Source organism: Megalobrama amblycephala, linkage group LG10 (assembly GCF_018812025.1).
Source record: "Megalobrama amblycephala isolate DHTTF-2021 linkage group LG10, ASM1881202v1, whole genome shotgun sequence".
NCBI lineage: Eukaryota > Metazoa > Chordata > Actinopteri > Cypriniformes > Xenocyprididae > Megalobrama > Megalobrama amblycephala.
In genome coordinates this window covers 4,657,737-4,682,500 of record NC_063053.1, presented here as the reverse complement: position 1 = coordinate 4,682,500, position 24,764 = coordinate 4,657,737, and the positions used below count along the sequence as shown (strand labels likewise).

At 38.7% G+C, this 24,764-nt stretch overlaps 2 protein-coding genes across 3 annotated transcripts in view; one reads left to right on the top strand and one right to left on the bottom strand.

The window, feature by feature from the left end:
- The window catches only part of tmem254 (transmembrane protein 254), a 14,132-nt gene extending 11,734 nt beyond the window's left edge, over positions 1 to 2,398 (top strand). Inside the window, exons 3-4 of the mRNA XM_048204051.1 lie at positions 862 to 921; positions 1,230 to 2,398. Of these exons, the coding sequence (XP_048060008.1) occupies positions 862 to 921; positions 1,230 to 1,353 (184 nt within the window). The 3' untranslated portion in view covers positions 1,354 to 2,398. The remainder of the gene's footprint in view (positions 1 to 861; positions 922 to 1,229) is intronic.
- Positions 2,399 to 3,659: 1,261 nt separating this feature from the next.
- LOC125276514 (L-threonine ammonia-lyase) lies at positions 3,660 to 23,626 on the bottom strand. 2 transcript variants are annotated; one of them, XM_048204044.1, is made up of 11 exons: positions 19,617 to 23,626; positions 15,220 to 15,574; positions 14,412 to 14,528; positions 12,270 to 12,511; positions 10,647 to 10,812; positions 8,291 to 8,390; positions 8,128 to 8,203; positions 7,912 to 8,037; positions 6,781 to 6,948; positions 6,285 to 6,342; positions 3,660 to 4,217 (listed from the first exon to the last, which is right to left on the bottom strand). In XM_048204044.1, the coding sequence occupies exons 1-11, from the start codon at positions 20,201 to 20,203 to the stop codon at positions 4,119 to 4,121; spliced, it is 2,094 nt and encodes a 697-aa protein (XP_048060001.1). In that variant the 5' UTR covers positions 20,204 to 23,626; the 3' UTR covers positions 3,660 to 4,118. The 2 variants fall into 2 exon arrangements, with proteins under 2 accessions (XP_048060001.1, XP_048060003.1); XM_048204046.1 differs by having other exon boundaries at positions 20,094 to 23,626.
- Positions 23,627 to 24,764: the final 1,138 nt, after the last annotated feature.

Sequence of the window (24,764 nt, the reverse complement as noted above, 5' to 3'; positions counted from 1 at the left end):
GTCTTTTTAGAATTTAATGCAAAATGTGCTTAAATCATCTTTTCATGACAAATACTCTTACAAATTGCTCAATAACTGCATATTATGTTCATATGAAAAATTGGGCAAATAAATGTCTTAGGAAAACCTGTGCAAAAAATCATAAAAAAACAAAAAAAACAAATGTGCTTAAATCATCTTTTAATGAAAAATACACTTTAACATTTCTCAAAACTGCACAATATGCTCATAAAAGTTTTTGCAAATAATTGTCTTTGGAATTTGGTGCAAAATGTGCTAAAATCATCTTTTCGTGAAAAGTACTGTTACAGATTGCTCAATAAATGCATATTATGTTCATATGAAAAATTGTGCAAATAATTGTCTTTGGAAAATATCTGCAAAAAAAAATCTGGTCTTTTAGGATTTAATGCAAAATGTGCTTAAATCATCTTTTCATGACAAATGCTCTTACAAATTGCTCAATAACTGCATATTATGTTCATATGAAAAATTGGGCAAATATTTATCTTTGGAAATCCTGTCCCAAAAAAAAAAAAAAAAAAATATATATATATATATATATATATATATATATATATATATATATATATATTTATTATTATTATTATTATTATATATATTATTATTTTTTTTTAGAATTTGGTGCAAAATGTGCTTAAATCATCTTTTCATGAAAAATACTCATATGAAATTATGCTCATATGAAAAATTGTGCATATGATTTTCCTCAAGAACATCTCTGGCCTTTTACATAAATGGGCAAAATTGTCATGAAAATGTTACAAAACAATCCAAAGAAGGTCTCAGTGGTGCTGAAAGGCCGTCTGATGATGTTTGTTCCGGCTGTCTGTGTTTCAGGTGGTATCTGACGTGGGTCATCCATTTGTTCGAGGCTCTTTATGCGCTGAAGGTCTGCAGGTAAAAACTCTTGTGTTTTATGAGAGTTCAGTGATCGTGGAGTTTAATCTTTTCTACCACAGGGTGGCAGTGCAGATCATCAGATTTCTGCATGTTGTTCATTCTGTTGTACTGTGTGCATCATGTATGTATGGAAAACCTGAATAACTACATTTGCCAAAATGACTGACTATAATGCCGTCTCATAACTTCACACTATGAGCAGAAAATACATATGTAAACAAGAAGAATCTTTGTGTGAATGATTAAGACATCAGTTTACCCAGAAGGATTTACCCAGGAATGTGTTGATGTGTTTGTGTCTGCAGTGATAAAGGCATCGACAACACTTCCACACGCTTGCTGTGGTTTGCTCAGACCTTCTTGTATGGTATCGCGTCTCTTGGTCTTCTGCTCAAATACAAGCCCGACGGCCGACCCAAGCGCCAGTGAGAGAAACCACCACACATTTCCCAGCAGGACACTGATCTTTATATTCCAGAGGACGTCAACAGGAGCACATAAAGCAGCTGTCGAGGTTTCAGTTATACAGTCACATCACATCCATGTTTAGCATGGCCTTTTTTAACATGATCTGGGTTCAGTTCAACTATCGGCAGCATTAATGTCCTTTCCCTCAGAAAATCATTTCAACTCGACAGTCAGCGTTTTAAAAAAGTGCAGCGAGACTAAAGGACGGAAACTAAAGGACTGAGCGATAAACATCAAAATACACACTGTTTAGTTACACATGTTTACATGAGACTAGTGTCTTGTGACCTTGACTGGTATAGATAGTTTCTTGTAAGAGCCATGGAAATCCAGTAAACATGGTAACTTTATTAACAGTAACAGTGACCATATTCAGAGAGCCCTCCATATAAGCTGTAATATTTCTTTACTTAAAAGCCTTTATGTTTAATGCATTAATAATGTATGTTAAAATGCATCATAATATTTCCAGATTTCCAATATTCTGAAATGAGTTTTTAAAGTTAGTGCTCAAATTATTCAGGTTACACTTAGATTTTATGGGTTTTTTTAGCAGTTTAATTGTTAGATAATTCAAATATAACTTGATTTCAATCATTTGAAGTCATGCTGAGCCCTCCAGTGAAACCACCTTATAGCCCAAACGCATTTTAAAGTAAGAGTTCATGAGTTTGAATAAAAGCATGAGGGTTTTCTGTGGTGATCTGATGCTGTTGATGGAGCCGAACACAGAACGTTCTTCTACCGCAGGGTTTCTCAAGCTCTGCTCCGGGGTTTAAAGTGCACTTGTATATTTAGATTATCTGTAGATTCATAGACTTCAGCTCAAACACATTCCCGAGGAGGAACTGCAGTGTTCAGGCACTATAGTTCACTTCTAGAGTTTTTACCATTATACGATTTACAGATCAAGAGGACACAGTGTTTAACGCTGGTGAGTGTTTGAATGATGGACCGTGTGGTTGATCTTTTTAAAGAGATGGAAAATAAACTGATTTGAAATGTTTGTTTTTTGTCATCTGTCATTCAGTTTACAGTCACATCATAAAATACTGGAAAACAGATGCTTGTTTTGCAGGTCAGATACTCAACTTTGATAAACTTAAATATTGCAGCAAGATGATAGTGAAAAAGATGCCATTAAACAAATAATACACCGTCTTTATGTTGTTTATACATTCATTTGGAGATTCACTGTGAGATGATGTATTACAATATAAAAATATATTACAAGTTTTAATGATTGGTATGGTTAATTATGATTAATTACAGAAAAATGTGTGATTAATTCATTGACAGCAATTGTTTTTATTTGGTAAAGAGTGTTTACACACCATCCATGTGAAATCATTCATGTGAGTCATATTACACTGCAAAAATAATGTTCTTCCTCAGTGTTTTTGTCTTGTTTTCCAGCGCAAATATCTAAACATTCTCAAAATGAGATACATCGATGAATTATTCTGATAATGCTATGAAAATGAAGTGAGTTTGTGCTTTAAACAAGTACAAATATCTGCCAAAGGGGTCAGTAAAATAAACTTTATTCAAAAGGGAAAACAAGACAAGATTTTCTCAACTGGCAGACATTTGTTCTTATTTTAAGCATAAACAATTTATTAATTTTGATACATTTTTCCGAAAACATGAGTTAACATCTTCAGTCATTTTGCTTCTCCAGTAAATCAATCTTGATTTAAGAATGTTTAGATATTTGTGCTGGAAAACAAGACAAAAACACTGAGGAAGAACATCATTAGGTTACACTTTATTTTGATAGTCCACTTTAGACATTCTGCTGACTTTAAGTACATTTGCAACTACATGTCAACTTATTAACAGTCTACTAATACCTATTGAGAGTTTGTTGATGCAGTAATTTGAAAGTTAGTTAGTAGAATGTCTAAAGTGGACCATTGAAATAAAGTTTTGCAATGCAGAATCTGTAGAATGTTTTTTTACAGTATTTGTTTTGCCGTCAGCAGACGTTTAAATGCAAGTCTCAAGCTTTTGTGTCTGGATTTTGTGCCACGGTCAAGGAGTCCTCAGCTAATAGACTTAGAGATTTAAACTCTAATCACTGCTCTCTCTCTTACACACACACACACACACACACACACACTCCAGTCCTCCTCTCTGTGACGTGGGATCTCTTATTTAACTCATCCTCATGTCTGTAGTGTCAGCATTCAGGATTCTGTGACGTGTAGATTCATGCAGACACACAGACCTTCTGATCTCCAAGAGTTAAAACACAGCAGTCAGGGTTTGATATATACAGGATGAACCTTTATGTTCTTAGGCTAAATACAGCAGACGTCACAACAGCTAGTTTCCACATCAAACATTCAGTGACGTTTATAAATAAAGTTATGTACAGCTCAAACCTTCTCCCATAAAGATCATCCCCGTCTACAGGATATCCAATAATAATAATCAATTCAATCAGTGTGGAATGATCTTTACTCCCATATTTGATCTCTGTTTCATGTGACATCATTGACACTAAGAGTATTTAAATGTTGTCTTTTCTTCTAAATGCTATGTTTGTGTGTGTTTGTCAAACAGCAGTGATCAGTGTCAGATCCTGAGATCTGACACATAATCGTGCTTTTGTAATTATGACAAAATGTGTGTGTGTGCGTGTGAGAAAGAGAGAGAGAGAATGTGTGTTTGTGTATGTGTGTGTGCGCGTGTGCGTGTGCGTGTGTGTGTGTGTGTGTGGATCACCGCTCCAGCCAGCGCAGTGACGGATAGCGGTCTGACAGCGTCCGCCGCAGCTGTGAGTTCTGACTTTTATCCCTCATTTCAACAACACACTCGACCTGTGAGCACAATCACATCAGCACTTCAGAAGAGAACATCTTCTCAAACACACTCATATGTGCTAATCTGTCTGAATTTCCACAGATAAACTGCAAACCCTGTGTCTTTATTGATATCAGTACAGTATATGATGATACAAGTAGATAGTATGTGTGTGTGTGTGTGTGTGTGTGTATGTGTGTGTGTGTGTATATATATATATATATATATATATATATATATATATATATATATATATATATACACTTATATCAGGGTTTCCCAACCAGGAGAACATGAGTTGATGAAGACAGTAATGATTTAAATAATAAAAGTGTAAAATTAAAATAAAATAAATATTTTTTTATAAAAACTTATTACTAAATAAATCATTTAAAATATAAATAAAACAATTTAAAAATAAATAAAATCAAAATGGCCCAAAAATTCTGCCATTAAAGGGTTATTTCACCCAAAAATGAAAATTCTGTCATTTATTACTTACCCTCATGCCGTTCGAAAACACTGCTTCAGGAAGATTCGGAGCGTAATGAATCAGCGTGTCGAATTATGATTCGGATCGCGTGTCAAACTGCCAACGGCTGAAATCACGTGACTTTGGCGCTCCGAACAGCAGATTCGATACACTGATTCATAACGCTCCGAAACTTCCTGAAGCATTGTTTTGAAATCGGCCATCACTAAATAAGTCGTTATTTAGTTTTTTTTTTACGCTCCAAAAATATTCTCGTTGCTTTATAATATTAATATTGAACCATTGTACTCACATGAACCGATTTAAATATGTTTTTAGTACCTTTATGGATCTTGAGAGAGGAAGTGTCCATTGCTCCCTATGAAGGCCTCACTGAGCCATCGGATTTCAACTGAAATATCTTAATTTGTGTTCTGAAGGTCTTACGGGTGTGGAACGGCATGAGGGTAAGTAATAAATGACAGAATTTTCATTTTTGGGTGAACTAACCCTTTAATTACTCACTATCATGTCGTTCCAAACCCGTAAGACTTACGTTCATCTTCAGAACACAAATGAAGATGTTTTAAATGAAATCTGAGCCAGTTCCTCTCACTTCCAAACATTCATAGAGTTTGTAAATCTTACCCATATGAATTGAGCGGTTTAGTCCAAATTGCTTTATATGATGAACAGACTGAATTTAGGCTTTTGTTCACATATAAACATTGATTAGCGAACATAACAGAAACGCAACTGAAACTGCTTGACGCGCAAGAACAAACCTCATTGGTTCTTTCTGAAGCTCAAACGTGCTGCGTAACACGAGAATTAACCTCATTGGTTCTCGCACGTCAAGCGAACATGTTTGAGCTTCCGTTTATCATAACTGATGATGTGTGCGTTGATGAATGTTTATATGTGAATAAAAGCTTAAACTAAATCTTTTCAGCATATAAAGCAATCGAGTCTCTTCAGAAAATTTTGACTTCAAATTAAACCTGTCAATTAATATGGATTAGTTTAACAATCTCTTTATGAACTTTTTGAAGAGGAACAGAAATCTCTCACATTTTATTAAAAACATATTAAACGAGATACAAAACGAAAGTCTCACAGGTTTGGAACGACATGAGGGTGAGTAAATGATTATTTTAGGTGAACTAAGTCTTGTTTTCTGAAAAATGTATAAAAATTAAGTGAGTTTGTGCTTAAAACAAGAACAAATATCTGTCAATGGAGTCAGAAAAAAAAGATTTAAAAAAAATTTTTTAAAAATTTTGTTTGATTTAAAAAAAAAAACATTATTCTGAATTTTTATTTTAAATTATTTATTTTTTGTTAATTTAACTAAATTAAATTTTTGTTCAATTTTGGTAAATATTTGTATTTTTTACCTGCATGTCATTTCACCATTAACTGACATCAGAGAACCATGAACATGCAAATGTGTTGTTAAATTACTGAAATATAACTTAAAATCTCAGGGGGACTTCAAGAAAATATTTTAGCTCAAAATATGTACCTGTTATGTACCATGTTAATGAACGAAAATGAAAAGGTGTTCTGCCGTGGTAGTTTGTTAGAGAGTGTAAATCAAATGTCCTCTGACCTGTGCTTTGAAGAGCTCTGCTTTATCACTATAGCGTCTGTGGCAAACATCCAGCAACCTGAGAGAGAGAAACAGAGTTGACTAACTGCTGGCTGTGTTAGTTAGTTAGTGTTGTTTCCTTCATGTCCTGACAGATAATCTGAGGATTCAGGCTTGTCTAATGTTAACTGCGAGTTAAGAAACACAAGCTCATACTGCTGTTGATTTGACTGGTAGTTAGTGTAATCAGATGAGCACAGGAGTGTGAGGAGACAGATAAAGAATGGAAAATGTGTAAAGCTTCTATGTTTTAAAAGTACTACTAATCAACATGTAAACCTTCAATGCAATGTAAGTTACACTGGATGAAAGCATCTGCCAAATGCATGAATGTAAATAAGGGTTTAGTTGCCAGGAAAAGCCACTAAATCACAGCTGACACTAGGTATCTGTTCCTCCAGAACACTACGGATGTCTCACATCGTCCTCGTTCAGCAGTGGATGTGTTTGGCCTCACCTGACGTCCTCTCTGGCCAGCAGGTCTAGTAGTTTGGCCATGTCTCCAGGCCAGTCCGCCAGCTGCACCGTGAAGCGACCGACTCTGTCATCCAGAACCAGAGCTCGTTCCACACACTGCAGAACCAGGTCCAGTTCCATGTTTGCACTGCTCACCACCACCGCCACCCTAGAGGACACAGAGTTTTCCATGTAACACCAAAGCTTTATCAGTGTTTTTGCATGGAAACACTGCAAAAAAATGATGTTCTTTCTTTGTATTTTTGTCTTGTTTTCAAGCACAAAATCTAAACATTCAAGATAAATTTACTGGAGAAGTAAAATGACTGAAGATATTAAGTCTTGTTTTCTGACAAATGCATCAAAAAGAAGTGAAATATCTGTCAACTGGGTCAGAAAAATACTCTTAATTCAAAGGGAAAACAAGATTATTTTTCTGACCCCATTGGCAGATATTTGTTTCCTTGTTTTTAGCATGAAGTCACTTAATAATTTTTTTCAGAAAACAACAAGACTTGATATCTTTTTAAGACTGTTTAGATATTTAAGAATGATTTAAGAATGTTTAGATATTTGTACTGGAGAAGAGCATCCTTTTTTGCAGAGAACGATATTACAAAATATGCAAAATATTCTTGTATATTGCTGTTGTTTCCATAATATTAAAGCAGTAAGGTTAAATTAGGTAATGCACTGTGAACTAACATGACAAAACAATGAATAATTGCATTTTTACAAGATAAGTTATGCTGCTAAAAATACATATGTACATATGTAAAAATACATTATGCTAACAAATGAGAACTTGTTGTAAGTGTTACTGTTTCATTTACCAATAGTGATTCAAATATTCTAGTAATATATAGGTATAGAAGGATGATAAGCCAGCTGCATTAATATAACATGTTTCGCAGGTGCGTGTCGATCAAGTGCAACTCGTGCATTCAGAGTTTAGTTTGTTTTCTGAAGGAGATTCAGTTCAGCAGATCACTTAAATGAGTTCACTCAACCAGCTCATCCTTATGGACTGACCGTGAAGAAATCCTTAGCTAACTGGCTTATCGCAAAGAGTGTCCAGGTGGACACTGACCCGGTTAGGATGGTAATAAAGTGAGTGAGGGGCTTTAACCACCTTTTGCCTTTAAGCTCTGGCAGTTGTCCAGCTAAGATGGCGGCCAAACCCATGGCTCCTTCTGTGTCCACGGTCGAGCGCTCATACTCCTGAAACCTCAGCATGGCCACCAGAGCGTCCGCCTCCCTTTGGAGAGAGAAGACATGCATAGGATTAACTGGAATGTATTGATATGGAACGTATAGAGCTAAATGGAGCTAAAGAGCTTCAAGATACCTGACAGAAATGACTTTGTCCACCAGTTTCTTGGCCAGCTGAAAGGTATGTGTTCCCAGAGAGTGATCCACCAAATCTGTGTGTGACCAGACAGAGAAAGAACAATCAGAACGGCTCATAAGAGAATGGCTGGTAAAGCAGAAGCGTTTGCAGAAGACTTTACCTCTGTAGAGTTTCTTGTTGGGGTTGCAGTAGAGATCTTTAATGGGGGAATCAGTTTTGAGTGACTGCAGTAGAAGAGGAAACTCCTCTGGTTCAACACCCTGTTAGAAACACAAGATCCACAAGACATGTCATGCCTTAAAGTCACCATGGAATCAAAAGTGGCAATTCTTGTTGTTTTTATGGAATATTGCAGTGTTTATTCTAAATGATTTATCGGTGCACATCATTATTGTTTTAAATTCATGTTCCTGGCAATCTTGAATCAGAATAACTTCCCCTCTTCTCTGATGATGAGGGCGGGGCAACCTGTCACTCACATGAGATCCACCAATAGCAAACCACAACCATCCAATCAATTCCCCACAGACAAAATCAAGCCCCGCCCTACATTTGTTCTTGTTCCAGAAGATGCTTCACACAGATATATGGCACAATAAGGAAAGGCGAGCGCAGCTTCCCTTTCATGCTCATAATCGTGCACTTTAATGCATTCTAGAGATCTAACAGTGTATTAAAGGTGCTAAAGAGGATCTTTTCGTCGACTGAGAAACCAAAGACTGTTAGTAAGTTTTTGAAATGAAATTTCAAGGGAACGCCTCCCAAAACTCGTGCATGAGTATTGGCAATTTTAACTAGGACACGGACTGTGTCCATGCGTCGCCTATCAATGTCATCATACCTGCGTTACCCTCGATTTCCAGTTTTATTTTGTAGAAACCATGGAAACACCAAATGTGTTTATGTGTTATGTGTTTTATTAGACAGGTGAGCAACTGTTTGGATACCGTCATCATCAGAAAACTAATCATGTTATATAGCTCAACACAGTAAGTCTTATTGTTTACACCCTGCTTCATACTACAGTAAACTTAATAAATCTTTAATACATTAGCTCATCCATGAATATGATTTCTGTCCTCGGCGTCATCAAGCTACACCTTTGTTTTGAATAAGCAAAAAATTACATATTGTGCCTTTAACTAAAACTATTAAAAACATTTCTGTTAAAGGGTTAGTTCACCCAAAAATGAAAATTATGTCATTAATGACTCACCCTCATGTCGTTCCAAATCCGTAAGACCTCCGTTCATCTTCGGAACACAGTTTAAGATATTTTAGATTTAGTCCGAGAGCTTTCTGTCCCTCCATTGAAAATGTATGTACGGTATACTGTCCATGTCCAGAAAGGTAATAAAAACATCATCAAAGTAGTCCATGTGACATCAGTGGGTCAGTTAGAAGTTTTTGAAGCATCGAAAATACATTTTGGTCCAAAAATAACAAAAACTATGACTTTATTCAGCATTGTCTTCTCTTCCGGGTCTGTTGTCAATTCGTGTTCACGACTCCACTACTTCTTCTTTCCTGTTTTACGGCGGTTGGCATCCAGCTTATTGGTGCATTACCGCCCCCTTCTGCTCCGGAGTGTGGTTCATGACTCCGCAGTGACGCTGCTGACGTGTTATCTGGTGCGCCAGAGCTTCGTTTACAGTCTGAGGGAGACGCACGCTGTATTCAAGCTATTCTACATTGTTTGTATTTTGGTATTGCTATATTTTTTTAAAATGGTGCGTAAGTGTGCATGTTGCGGATGTCCTAATCACCAAAAACAACGACGTAAAAGTGCATTACCAACGCCGACAGATGAAAGGATTCAATAGAATCAATTCAATGGAATCAATACAATGGAATCAATCCAATGGAAAGGATTCCGGAAGAGAAGACAATGCTGAATAAAGTCGTAGTTTTTGTTATTTTTGGACCAAAATGTATTTTCGATGCTTCAACAAATTCTAACTAACCCACTGATGTCACATGGACTACTTTGATGATGTTTTTATTACCTTTCTGGACATGGACAGTGCACCGTACATACATTTTCAATGGAGGGACAGAAAGCTCTTGGACTAAATCTAAAATATCTTAAACTGTGTTTCGAAGATGAACAGAGGTCTTACGGGTTTGGAACGACATGAGGGTGAGTCATTAATGACATAATTTTCATTTTTGGGTGAACTAACCCTTTAATTGAAATAAAGCTTAAAATTAAAATAAAATATAAATATTAGTTACTTAAACTAAATGAAAATTAGAAATGTTGAAGCTCTAAAATTATTAACTGGAAATAAATAAAAGCTAAAACTGAAATAAAAATAAATTTAAATATATTTAAAAAAAGGAATAAAATAATGAAATCTAAAATCACACTGATGTGCAGTGCTTGTGTGAAGCGTTCACAGATCAGGATGATGATTGATGCTCTTCACACATACGCATGAGTTTATTTCAGCTTTAACCAAGCGGAGCATGAACCTGGAGCTGGAAGGCTGTATTTTCCATCAGATCTGACTCACTATGACAGAGATGCGAGGGTTCAGGTGTTTGATGGCGGCTGCGGTTCCTGCCAGGAGGCCACAGTGTCCACCCGCGGGCACGATGACGGCGTCGAGCTTGGGCACCTGCTCGTAGATCTCCAGACCCACGGTGCCCAGGCCTGCCAGATACACGGCGCTGTCATCCCTGCAGGAGGAGAGAGGCAGATCGGTCACACCTGTCCGGATAGACACGCCACACTCTGCCAAATGACTGTGTTGCTTTCAGGCTTATGTTCTGCGTTCAGTCAACGGTTTGGACACGTCTGCTCATTATCTTACACTTGTTATAATAATAGTGCAGTGATTGAGTGCAGCCACTGCCGCCTTTGTCTTGCTTAGTTGGGCTTTAAAAGAATTAATATTCAGTAATATTATGGATTCAACTGCACTGACACTATCAGATGAGAACTGAATTAATCTGAATAATGACACTATTGTCTTCTGTAGAGCTGCTTTAGAGCTAAATTTGAATTTGTCTCATATTTGATGAAGTTTGCATTGGTTATTTTCCTGTTTATTACTGTGGAGATGCTTTGAAACCATCTGTATTGTATAAAGCGCTTAAATAAAGATTGGTCTGAACTTAGAATATACCTCACAAATGAAACTCTCTTGTATTTGTGCTTCTCTTTGTCTAGATTTCAGTTCTGCTGTAGTGTCCAAACTTTTGACCGGTCATGTAATTTCTCTCACTTTTACCGATGCACCTAAGAACGGACAAACAACGCCATTTTTTCTAGTTCTTATCTACCCTGTCTATGGCCTCATCTGAGGTTTTTAGGATAAACCCTTCAGAGATTAGAAATGAATTACAAGATAAATGATAGACACAAACACAAAGATCCTCTTGAGTGAGTCAAAGGTCTGGATAATGAAGACAATGATGTCTGTCTGTGCAAAAAGCACCATCTCGATGCTTGAGTGGTCGCTAGGGTGTTGCTATGTGCTGTTTGCTCTACAAGCATCTCAATATCTTCATGCCTTATAGTCGCAGTTAACTCCTATCTGCGTAATGCGACTGTAAGGTTTGTTGATATAGATATTAACATCATGATTGTGTGTAAAGCTTCTTTGAAACAATGTGAATTGTGAACAAATACATTTTACATGTGAAAAATAAAAAAAGCATGTAGATCATTGAACTTCTCAGATCTTAACAATGAAACTTAAGTTAAAGAGAGGATTTCTCCACCTTTCGGGTCAAAAATGACCTGCCTTCAAAGAATTGCTTGTAAATCTATTGTTATGTTTTGTTATTGCCAAATATTGGATTCAGTCTTTTTTGTCAACTTGTTTTCTTTCATTTTTCAAAGGTTTTGTGTTTCTTTTTGGATCTGAATGATCGGAGGCCTCACTGAGCTGATGCTCAAAAAAATTCACTCAAGCTTATTCACCCAGCTCAGATCAATGAGGCCTATGATCAATCAGATCAAAAAAGAAACACAAAACCTTTGATAACTGAAAGAAAACAAGTTGACAAAAAGATTGAACCAGTAGTTGATGATAATATAGCATGCATAATGAGAGATTTACAAGCATTTTTTGTAGGTGGGTCATTTTTGACCCGGAACACTGAATCAAGGATTTGTATCACTGACTCACTCCTCGAGACACAGGTATCCGTTCTCTTTGGCCAGGTGGCGCGCATGGTTGATGGAGTCTCGCGCTGTGCTGCCGTAGGAGATGACCATGGCTCCGTAGTCTCTGTACATGCGCAGGCGTGGAGGAGAGCTGTACGCCGGCATGATGACGAACACGGGAATCCTCATCTCAACTGCATGATACGCCACTGCCATGGAGAAGTTACAGTCCGTGGCCACAATCACACCCTTCCTCTGCTGATCCTGCACACGGTACCAGCCAGCTACATTATTGCAGCTTATGATATTTCATGTGATGATAACATATGTCAAGAAAAAAATTATACTGTATATTATAGTCATATTAAATATAATTTATATTATCATATGTTTAATTTATGCTATGATATTTAACATACATATAGCTGCAAGCAGCCATTAAGGGGCCAAGCACAAAGAAGCAAGCAATAAGAAAAATCATGAAATAAAATGTAGCATTTTATTTCATATACTTTATTGTAGTTAGTGGCAATTTCATATTTTCTTCAATTATAGTGCCACCAACAGGCGCAATCCTACCACTTTTTTTTTTTACGTGTCCTCAAGGTGTGGGCATAAATAAGTGTGTCAAATTTGGTGAAAATATCTCATTTTGTTTAGGGGTTATAGACATGTATATGTATGAGTACATAAAAAATGACCCATGCATGACTTTGATTGCTTTTTTTCCCACTTATTATTAAAAATTTTGGCATGTCGTTGTTAACATTTAGCCAACGACCTATGTTTCCGAATTTTCTATGGTGATTTCATCTTGATCGGACTAAAGGTTTCGAAGATAACCGTGAATGTTGTTTTAGCGCTAAATTGTTGCACGAACCATAAGGTGAAACCTAGCATGTTAGGTATCGTTGGACTCGGCAAGGATTCGAATCTAAGGATATTACTGAATCCCTGAAAATAAGTCAACCACATCAAAAGTTATGAGCATATGTATATTTGATTTCACCACTAGGTGGCGCTGCCTCGAAACTCCTCAGACTCCTTCAGGGCATTGTGCAGATGACCCATACCAAGTTTCGAAATGATATTCTAATGCATTCAGCATTTAGCTACAAAATGCGAAATGGCTGACACCCAAAATGGCCGATATGGTAAAATTGGATATCATTCGACTCTGCATGCTGCCCTGAATCTAACAAGACCAGTTTATAAGTATAATTTTTGGCCAAACTGTTTCAAAGTTAAAAGCAATAATAGCCATTTTTGTTGTCTCCCGACCAGTAGGTGGCGCTGTGCCAAAACGCAGCACGTAGCCTCAGGTCATGCTTGTGATGACATGTACCCAGTTTGGTCTGAATACATTAAAGTGTTGCGGAGATATAGCCTCACGTACAATTTGGCAATGTTCTCCTTCGAATTTCTTTGCGCGTTATTCGAGAATGGTTGGGTTTATCAAAAAGATTTTGATAAATATTTGCCAGCATAGTCTGAAGATGATCTGATTTGATTTTCATGAAAATTGGAGCAACCATCTAGGAGGAGTTCGAAAAAGTTCTCTTTCTTTTTTTGGCGGGAAAAGTTTAATGACGGAAAATGTCGTCACGTCATAGGATGCAATCGAATTGTATTGAGCCAAGGAGTCAGAGGAAAAAAATTTGTTTCTAACCCTTATGTTTCAAAAGATATTAGCATAAACACGAGTGAAACTTTGGACAAGTGGTGGCGCTAGAGAGTTTGATCTAGAGACACTAAATTTGCTGTAGTTAATGTGGGGACTGTCCTCTATCAGTGTGCCAAATTTCATAACTTTCCCGCAAGCGGTTCTATGGGCTGCCATAGACTCCCAGAGCGGAAGAAGAAGAATAATAAGAACACCAATGAATACAATAGATGCCATTAAACCTTCGGTGCTTTGCCCCTAATAATAATATATGTCAAAAGACCTGAAATGACATTACAAAAATTCACACATTATTACTTTGTTTTGTTTGTATAAAATTAAATATAATATCATATATTAAACATATGATGATAAACTGAGTGCTATTTTAAGGATGTTTGTGCATCATTCCTGCTTTGATATTTTATATGATACAGTGACATAGACTGAAGTGTTGTGCAGTCACTGGACTGAAGTGTGTGTGACAGATGAGCTCGTCACCTGTTTGAGTGAGGACAGCAGGTACAGAACTCCTCTCTCCTTCACAGATCCAGTGTAATGGAGAAGCTCTTTCTTCAGGTAGATTTCCATCCCGTACTGTTTGGACAGTCTGGAGTACTGAGGGCAGAACGCACATGTTTATTATGGGCGGGATCGGAGTTTAACGAGGTCTTGTCTATGTTAGAGTGTTGTTTGTAATTCTAGCGAATGCCTCTCATTTTTAGGAGGCCATAAAACCAAAGTGGCCAAGGCAGAGGAATCGTGTCTAAATACACAGTGCAAAAACAGCAGGATAACTGGACTCAAAATCTCCTCCAACATCCATGCGGTGTGACTGAACATGTTCGAAGATTTCATTTGCACATTCCTGCAAAACTCAAAATCAGTATCTGCTGTTCTCGAGTTTGATCAGACGCAGATGTTTGAGTCTTATTGCACTGCAAAATGATGTTCTTCCTCAGTATTTCTGTCTTGTTTTCCTGCACAAATATCTAAACATTCTTATATCAAGATACATTTACTGGAGAAGCAAAATGACTGAAGAAATTAAGTCTTGTTTTCTGAAAAATGTTTATATATTTTTATAGGGAATGTGTTTTTCTGACCCCACTGGCAGATATTTGTTCTTGTTTTAAGCACAAACTCACTTAATTCTGATACATTTTTCTTAATATCTTCAGTCATTTTCTTCACCAGTATCTTGAATTAAGAATGTTTAGATATTTGTGCTGGAAAACAAGACAGAAATATTGAAGAAGAGCATCAGTTTTTGTCAATCACAATCAGTCGTGATTGTGTAGAGACGTACCGTGCAGGGAGTTTTCTGAATGCCTGACTGCTGGAGTTTGAATGCGGCCGCGCTGATGTCCTCAAAGCGCAGATGTTCAGGAGCAACTTTGGGTACTGATTTGCCCTCGCCGCCTTTCTTAACAGACGGTTTTGGTGTTGACATCAACTGGACCTCCGGTGGTTCCGAGATGGTGGTCTGGAAGACCTTCACATCTCCATTGAGGTATTCCTCAGCTCCAAAGTCTTTCAGGCGTTCTGGGCAGATGAGAGTTGAGCGGCGACCCACACGGCCGTTAACGACATGGGCGTCTTTTGCGCACGGGCCGCTGTGGAAGGAGCAGTCGGGTTTGGAGGAACCTCGGCGCTGCTCTGTGCTGTTGGAGGAAGACATGGAGTGAATAAACCAAGAGACACTGCAGAAATTACGTTCTTCCTCAGTGTTTTTGTCTTGTTATCCAGTACAAATAAACATTCTTAAATAATAAAAAGGGAATAAAATCAAAATTAAATGACTTTACACTCTAAAAAATGCTTGGTTAAAAACAACCCAAGTTGGATTGAAAATGGACAAACCCAGTGATTGGGTTGTTTTAACCCAGTGGTTGGGTTAAATGTTTGACCTAACCTGCTGTGCAGATTTATTTAACCCAACTATTGATTAAAAATTACTATATGGCTGGCTTAAAATGAACCCAAAATAGGTTTGAAATAAAAAATCAGACACATAATTACTAGACGCAACAATAATAGTTAAAAGGTTAAAATAAGCAATTTAATAAATGTTTTATTGTTTCATTTGTATTCATTAAACCCATTAAGAAATGTTTATTTATTAAACATAATAATAAATGTTAATTTCCAACATATTTTGGGTTCATTTTAAGCAAGAAATACAATCATTTTTAAACAATAGTTGAGTTAAATAAAACTACCCAGCAGGTTAGGCAAACATTTAACCCAACTGCTGGGTTTGTCCATTTTCAACCCAACTTGGGTTTTTTTTTAACCCAGCATTTTTTAGAGTGTGTTATTGTGTGATATAATTATTGAGGCTCTTATGTCAAATTGCTTATCTTCCTCAGTCTGTAAGGTTTTTTTATTCATTTTTATTTACTTATTATTTATTTCTATTTTTTATTATAAATATTTGTTATATAATTTATGTGATCATTTAAGTGTTGCATTACTTTTTTTTTTTTTTTTTTTTTTTTTTTTTTCCTGTTTGTGGAGAAAAAAAATTAAACATTTAGCCAATGACCTATGTTTCCGAATTTTCTTTGGTGGTTTTGTCTATAGTTATAGACATGTATATGTATGAGTACATAAAAAATGACCCATGCATGACTTTGATTGCATTTTTTTCCACTTATTATTAAAAATTTTGGCATGTCGTTGTTAACATTTAGCCAACGACCTATGTTTCCGAATTTTCTATGGTGATTTCATCTTGATCGGACTAAAGGTTTCGAAGATAACTGCGAATGTTGTTTTAGCGCTACATTGTTGCACGAACCATAAGGTGAAACCTAGCATGTTAGGTATCGTTGGACTCGGCAAGGATTCAGGAATCTAAGGATATTACTGAATCCCTGAAAATAAGTCAACCACATCAAAGGTTTTGAGCATATGTATATTTGATTTCACCACTAGGTGGCGCTGCCTCGAAACTCCTCAGACTCCTTCAGGGCATTGTGCAGATGACCCATACCAAGTTTCGTAATGATGTTCTAATGCATTCAGCATTTAGCTACAAAATGCGAAATGGCTGACTCCCAAAATGGCCGAAAATTGGATATCATTCGACTCTGCATGCTGCCCTGAATCTAACAAGACCAGTTTATAAGTATAATTTTTGGCCAAACTGTTTCGAAGTTAAAAGCAATAATAGCCATTTTTGTTGTCTCGTTGTCTTTTGCTTGTGATGACATGTACCCAGTTTGGTCTGAATACGCTAAAGTGTTGCGGAGATATAGCCTCACGTACAATTTGGCAATGTTCTCCTTCGAATTTCTTTGCGCGTTATTCGAGAATGGTTGGGTTTATCAAAAAGATTTTGATAAATATTTGCCAGCATAGTCTGAAGATGATCTGATTTGATTTTCATGAAAATTGGAGAAACCATCTAGGAGGAGTTCGAAAAAGTTCTCTTTCTTTTTTTGGCGGGAAAAGTTTAATGACGGAAAATGTCGTCACGTCATAGGATGCAATCGAATTGTATTGAGCCAAGGAGTCAGAGGAAAAAAATTTGTTTCTAACCCTTATGTTTCAAAAGATATTAGCATAAACACGAGTGAAACTTTGGACAAGTGGTGGCGCTAGTTTGATTTAGAGACACTAAAATTGCTGTAGTTAATGTGGGGACTGTCCTCTATCAGTGTGCCAAATTTCATAACTTTCCCGCAAGCGGTTCTATGGGCTGCCATAGACTCCCAGAGCGGAAGAAGAAGAATAATAAGAACACCAATGAATACAATAGATGCCATTAAACCTTTGGTGCTTTGCCCCTAATAATAATATATGTCAAAAGACCTGAAATGACATGTATATGTATGAGCCAATGACCTATGTTTCCGAATTTTCTTTGGTGGTTTTGTCTCTATCGGACTAATGGTTTCGAAGATATTCACAAACATTGTTTTAACGCTATTTCGCAACGTTGCACAAACCATAAGGCGAAACCTAGCATGTTGGGCATTGTTGGACTCACCAAGGATTCAGTAATCTAAGGAGATGACACCCATGAAAATAAGTCAACCACATCAAACGTTATGAGCATATGAATATTTCACTCAATATTTCATTCATCTCAAAACTTCTCAGGCTCCTTCAGGGCATTGTGCAGATGACCCATACTGAGTTTCGTAATGATACTCTAATGCGGTCAAAAAATACAGTATTTTGCTACAAAATGCAAAATGGTCCGACGCCATATGGTAAAATTGGATATCATTTGACTCTGCAATAAAAAAATGATGTACATTCTCAAGAACTGTTGTTCACAACTTCTGATTATTTCACACAATTGAAACTAGAAGACGACAAACAGCGAAACTCGCTCAACAAATGCAGGACCTGAACAAACCACACGCCCTCTGAAGACGTTCCTGACACATAAGACCGTTCACAATCACATCAAATGACTACAGACAGCAGCTTCTTCACATGCTATAGTACAGTTTCTGATCATATGGAGGAGGTTTCTACTTTACTCAGCTCAAATAAACAGATTTGTAAGGATTCAGAAAACAGCGTGGAGCAGAACACAGTACAAGCGCTAGTGGATTACTATGTATTCTTGATATTATGTGTATAATCCAGCATAATAAATTAACTGAATGCTTTGATCAAGGTGAAAACAACACTAGAGCCAAATTTTAACTGCAAAGGTGGTGCAGAAGCTGCATCTGAAGTGGCATTTAGGTGAATTTAGACTGTTTAACGCTGCTCAGATATGCATAAATGCATTTACACAGCAATTAAAATTGCATAAACTAGTTTTGATACTAGGGGCTGAGGTGTATCAGAGTTGACATAATTTAATCTGGCTTTTATGCAGCATTGAGTCTTTACATTGAGTCTTTACACAGAGCAGCATTAAATCAAAGACAACTAAGTGAAAGTGATTTTACACATCTGAATTAAGGCTGCTCTGTGCCTGCTCAAGATGCAATGCTGCATAAAAGCCAGATTATATTATTCCAGCTCTGACACACCTCAGCCCTTAATATGAAGGTATACTGTTAAAATTACTGTTTTGCCACATTAAACGGTCTGTATAAAGAATACACATAACTGCCACTTCAGAAGTGCTTCTGTTCCACTTCTGCAGTATATATTTGACATTAGTGGTCAGTATTTCACTGTCTCTGGTCGTGTGTCCAGTGCTGAAGGCTATTAATATCTGCTGTATTCTGCAGGTCTGACCTTCCACCTCATTCCCACGTCACCGTGTCTAATACAGTCTAATACAGAGAACCAAACCTCTCTGATTAACCCTATACATCCTACTGATACGCACATTTATAAGGCCTCTTAATGATCAAAATGATATATGCACACAATACAGTCCTTCTGTTGTCTGATTGATAGTTTAGACTGTTTTATCAAGTAAAAGTCTTAGTATAATTGTACAAACGCGTTCCTTCAGCTTGTGTCTTTCTGCTGTGAAATCAAGTAAACATCAGAATAACTTTGATATTAAAGCTGTTTTTTCCTCCATATTCTCACTATATCAGACTATATGAGCCATAAAAGCCTGATGGATCAAATATGATACTCAACAAAAACATTTTTGGTTCAATAAACTGTTCCACTTCAAACAATTAGATATTATTTCATATGTCAGGCTTTAGAGGGTTAATGTCATGCATCAATAACTCTTTGTGTGATTCCTCTTAGCTCCTCTCAGATGTTTACCGTGGCAGGAAGAGGAGGATGAAGGAGAGGAAGAGTCTGAGGAGGATGTACACTAATGCCTGGAAGAGCGACAGGAAAGGTGCGTTTTCGGTGAGCTGTGGGAACAGAGGGAGAGCTACAGACGAGGGCGGCTCTGCTGGATCTACAAGAGATGGACCGGGAGCTTTAGAAGCGGGTTGAGGATCATCGACTCTCTTTGACACTCCAGCTTGAGACTCTCTGGGATGAAGAATGTGAGCTGTAGCCACTGAGGGTTCAGGCTGGCGTCTTTGTTTGGGTGTTTTACGGGCAGGTGCAGGTGAATGTGAGTCACTGGATGGGGGAACCGCAGGATGGGAAGGAGTCACTACATGGTATCTAATTGCATCCACATCTGTCTCTGAACTATTACATCTCTCAGACTCAAGAGGACACTGGGAATTATTAGGTGTTGGAGACACTTTAAAGGTTTCAGATTTACATGCTACGGTTTCCCACCTCTGCCAGAAGGGATCATATTCCTCGCTGTCATTAAAGCCTCTCCGTGTCTCTTGTGGCTGCAAGCCGTCATTCACAAAGTTTGCAAAAAGCTGTGCTGCAAAATTCATCCTCAAGTTGACATGAAACACCAAGCTGCGCAGATGCTCTCTGATGTGTGTGTATCTATCCAACAGTATTGTCCTCTTTCTCAGTCGTCCTACAGGACATTAGCTTACTGCTCAGGGTTATTTAAAGAGGGATTACCAGTAATCACACGCTAGAGTCACTGCCGGCCTTTCCACCCCTCCAGGACTCCACCTACAGCTCTATTCCTGTATCAGACCTGGTCTTAACCCGCCGCTCACGTGGTATAATCAGACACTCTAACGGGATAGATGAGGACTTAATGCTTCCCAGAGAATAATGACCTCAGACTCTCGTCCAGCAGAAAGTGTCCCCCATAAGACCTCAAGCTCTGACCTCTAGGACTGGCCAAATCCTCTTCAGACGGGATCACAGATCACCTCTGACTTCACTCATCATTTATGCTGCTCCAGACTTTGTGAGACTCAAATACTGAGTTTGGACGTGGAACAAACATGATATGATATGATATATAAAGCAGGGATGTTGCTAGAGTGTTCTGTGTGGTTGTAAGGGTGTTGCCTGGGGGTTCTGTGTGGATGCTAGGGTATTGCTAGGGTGTTCTGTGTGGTTTCTATGTTGATAGGGTGCTCTGTGTGGTTTCTATGATGTTGCCAAGGTGTTCTGTTTGGTTGCTAGAGTGTTCTGTGTGGTTACGGTGTTGCTAGAGTGTTCTATGCAGTTGCTAGAATGTGGCTGGGGTGTTCTGTGTGGCTAGGTTGGTGCTAGGGTGTTCTGTGTAGTTGCTAGAGTGTGACCAGAGTGTTCTGTGCATCTAGGGTGTTGCTAGGGTGTTCTGTGTGGTTTCTAGAGTGTGGCTGGAGTGTTCTGTGCATCTAGGGTGTTGCTAGGGTGTTCTGTGTGGTTTCTAGAGTTTGGCTGGAGTGTTCTGTGCATCTAGGGTGTTGCTAGGGTGTTCTGTGTAGTTGCTAGAGTGTGACCAGAGTGTTCTGTGCATCTAGGGTGTTGCTAGGGTGTTCTGTGTAGTTGCTAGAGTGTGACCAGAGTGTTCTGTGCATCTAGGGTGTTGCTAGGGTGTTCTGTGTAGTTGCTAGAGTATGACCAGAGTGTTCTGTGCATCTAGGGTGTTGCTAGGGTGTTCTGTGTAGTTGCTAGAGTGTGGCTGGGAGGTTCTGTGTGCCTAGGGTGTTCTGTGTGGCTAGGTTGTTGCTAGGGTGTTCTGTGTAGTTGCTAGAGTGTGACCAGAGTGTTCTGTGCATCTAGGGTGTTGCTAGGGTGTTCTGTGTGGTTTCTAGAGTGTGGCTGGAGTGTTCTGTGCATCTAGGGTGTTGCTAGGGTGTTCTGTGTGGTTTCTAGAGTGTGACCTGAGTGTTCTGTGCATCTAGGGTGTTGCTAGGGTGTTCTGTGTAGTTGCTAGAGTGTGACCAGAGTGTTCTGTGCATCTAGGGTGTTGCTAGGGTGTTCTGTGTAGTTGCTAGAGTGTGACCAGAGTGTTCTGTGCATCTAGGGTGTTGCTAGGGTGTTCTGTGTGGTTGCTAGAGTGTGGCTGGGAGGTTCTGTGTGCCTAGGGTGTTCTGTGTAGCTAGGGTGTTGCTAGGGTGTGCTGTGTAGTTGCTAGGGTGTCGCTAAGGTGTTCTGTGTAGTTCCTAATGTGTTGCTAAGGTGTTCTGTGTGGTCGCTACTCGCTAGAGGTTTGCTGAGGTGTTCTTTGCTGCTAGGGTGTTTTTTGTAGCTGGAGTGTTGCTAGGGAGTTGCTAGGGTGTTCCGTGTGGCTGGAGTGTTGCTAGGGTGTTGCTAAGGTGTTCTGTGTGGCCGCTAGAGTGTTGCTGGGATGTTCTGTGCAATTTGGGTGTTGCTAGTGTGTTCTGTGTAGTTGCTAGAGTGTTGCTGGAGTGTTCTGTGCAACTAGGGTGTTGCCAGAGTGTTCCGTGTAGTTGCTATGTTGTTGCTAAGGTGTTCTGTGTGGTTGCTAGGGTATTGCTAAGGTGTTCTGTGTGGTCGCTAGAGTGTTTCTGGAGTGTTCTGTGCAACTAGGGTGTTGCCAGAGTGTTCCATGTAGTTGCTATGTTGTTGCTAAGGTGTTCTGTGTGGTCACTAGAGTGTTGCTAGGGTGTTCTGTGTGCCTAGGGTGTTGCTAGGGTGTTCTGTTTGGCTAGGGTGTTGCTAGGGTGTTCTGTGTAGTTGCTAGGGTGTTCTGTGTGGTCGCTAGAGTGTTGCTGGGGTGTTCTGTGTGGCTAGGGTGTTGCTAGGGTGTTTTGTGTGGTTGCCAGGGTGTTGCTAAGACTTTCTGTGTTGTCTCTAGGTGTTTTCCTCCTGTCTAGTGTGATCTTTTGGTCCGTAGATCTATTAGTAAAGTAGCAGCACACTCTCCTCAACAAAATACATGATTTGATGAATCATTCATGTCTAGAGTTCAAACACTGCACTTACACACTCAATTTTAATACTGATAGTGCTATAGAGGTTTCGGTACATCACTAACTTAGTAACACAATTACTAGTGAACAGACTGATCTGCCTTGGTCTTCGCTTTCAGCCCCTGTTGACAGAAATCTCACATAAACGTTCAAATTTAGTAAAAATATTAAAAAAGAAAATCGTCAAACTCCGCTCAAATCACTTTCATGCAAACTGCTATTATTTATCCACAGGACCTGTTTTATGGTGCTTGTAATAAAATGTTTCCTATGTCTCTTTATCCATCGTGATGCAGACGGACATGTGCAGACAAGATTTACAGACGGATACTAACCCCAGACATCACACCAACGGCCGGCGTGCCTGACAGCTTCAATACATCACACAAAACTAACAAGGGCTGAGGAAGATCCCGAAGGAGGATCATTGTTGTCCGTGTTCATTCCTCTGATGACCATTCCAGGAAAAAGAAAAGGATGGAAGTCTAGCCAAGAGAGAAGTCAATACTGAGATGGAGCCAAGAAACTCTTTCCAGCAGAATCTAGTGGTGGGAAGGCACAAATCATTTAATACTCAGAATGTTTGGAAAATTTTACTTCCCTTGGGAACAAATAGATCTGCGGATTCAAAGGAACCGATCACAGTTAATCAGCCAGATTTCATCAAAGCACAGAGGATTGTCACTAGTGGAGAAGATCAAAGATAAGAGGAGCAAATCTCTCCATGAGATCAGCTGTCAGAGAGTCTGTGTTTGTCTCAAGTTATCCTCAGTTCCGTAAGCACCATTGTGAGTCCTTCCCTCTTAAGTAGCTTTACGCATTGTACACAGTGAACTTTACCCTTGAACACTTGCGGCTGAACTTTCACTCTGTTTCTTCCTCTGCTGCTACAGTTATATTAACTATTAGCATGTGTTTTTAGGACAATTCATGTGGAATGGATGATTCCTCAAATCATGTGTGTCGTTGAGGAGTGCATGCTGCTATTTCACTGAATCAGATGCACCATTTTCACCTGATGGACCAGAAAAAAGGTGATGACATGAAGACACATTGAAGGAGGAACACGCCACACATATAGACCAGAAGATCACTGAGATTCTTTCAACGCCAGACAGGAAGAAAACACCTAGAAACAACACAGAACAACCTAGCAACCACTCAGAACAACCTAGCAACACCCTAACAACCGCACAAGATACCCTAGCAAATGCATAGCAACACCCTAGCAACCATACAGAAAAGCCTGGCAACATCTTAACAACCGCACAAGACACCCTGGCAACTGCATAGCAACACCCTTGCAACCACACAGAAAAGCCTGGCAACACCCTGGCAACCATTTAAAATAGCCTATAACCACCCAGAACAGCCTAGAAATTGCATAGCAATGCCCTAGCTACCACTCAAAATAGCATAACAACCACCCAGAACATACTAGCAATGCCATCTTAGCAACAACGCAGAACACCCTAGCAAGATAGCAGCAAGGTTTACATGGGTTCCATATACACTTAGCACAGCCTAGCAACACCCTAGCAACTGCATAGCAATGCATTAGCAACCACACAGAATAGCATAGCACAGCCCTGGCAACCACACAGAACAATAAATCTCATCTAGGGTGTTGCTAGGGTGTTCTGTGTAGTTGCTAGAGTGTGACCAGAGTGTTCTGTGCATCTAGGGTGTTGCTAGGGTGTTCTGTGTAGTTGCTAGAGTGTGACCAGAGTGTTCTGTGCATCTAAAAAAGATGCACAGAACACTTATCACAGCCTAGCAACACCCTAGCAACTGCATAGCAATGCATTAGCAACCACACAGAATAGCATAGCACAGCCCTGGCAACCACACAGAACAATAAATAATTAAAAAATAAAACACAAAAAAAAATTAAATATTTTACAAATTTACCTGCATGTTATGTGACCATTAACAACCCAGAACAGCCTAACAACCTCTATGCAACTGCAAAATAGCATATCAACCACCCAGAATAGACTAGCAATGCCCTAGCAACCGCACAAGACACCCTAGTAACTGCACAGCAACATCCTAGCAACAACACAGAACACCCCAGCAAGATAGCGGCAAGTTTTACATGGGTACCATATACACTTAGCACAGCCTAGCAACACCCTAGCAACTGCATAGTAATGTGCTAGCAACT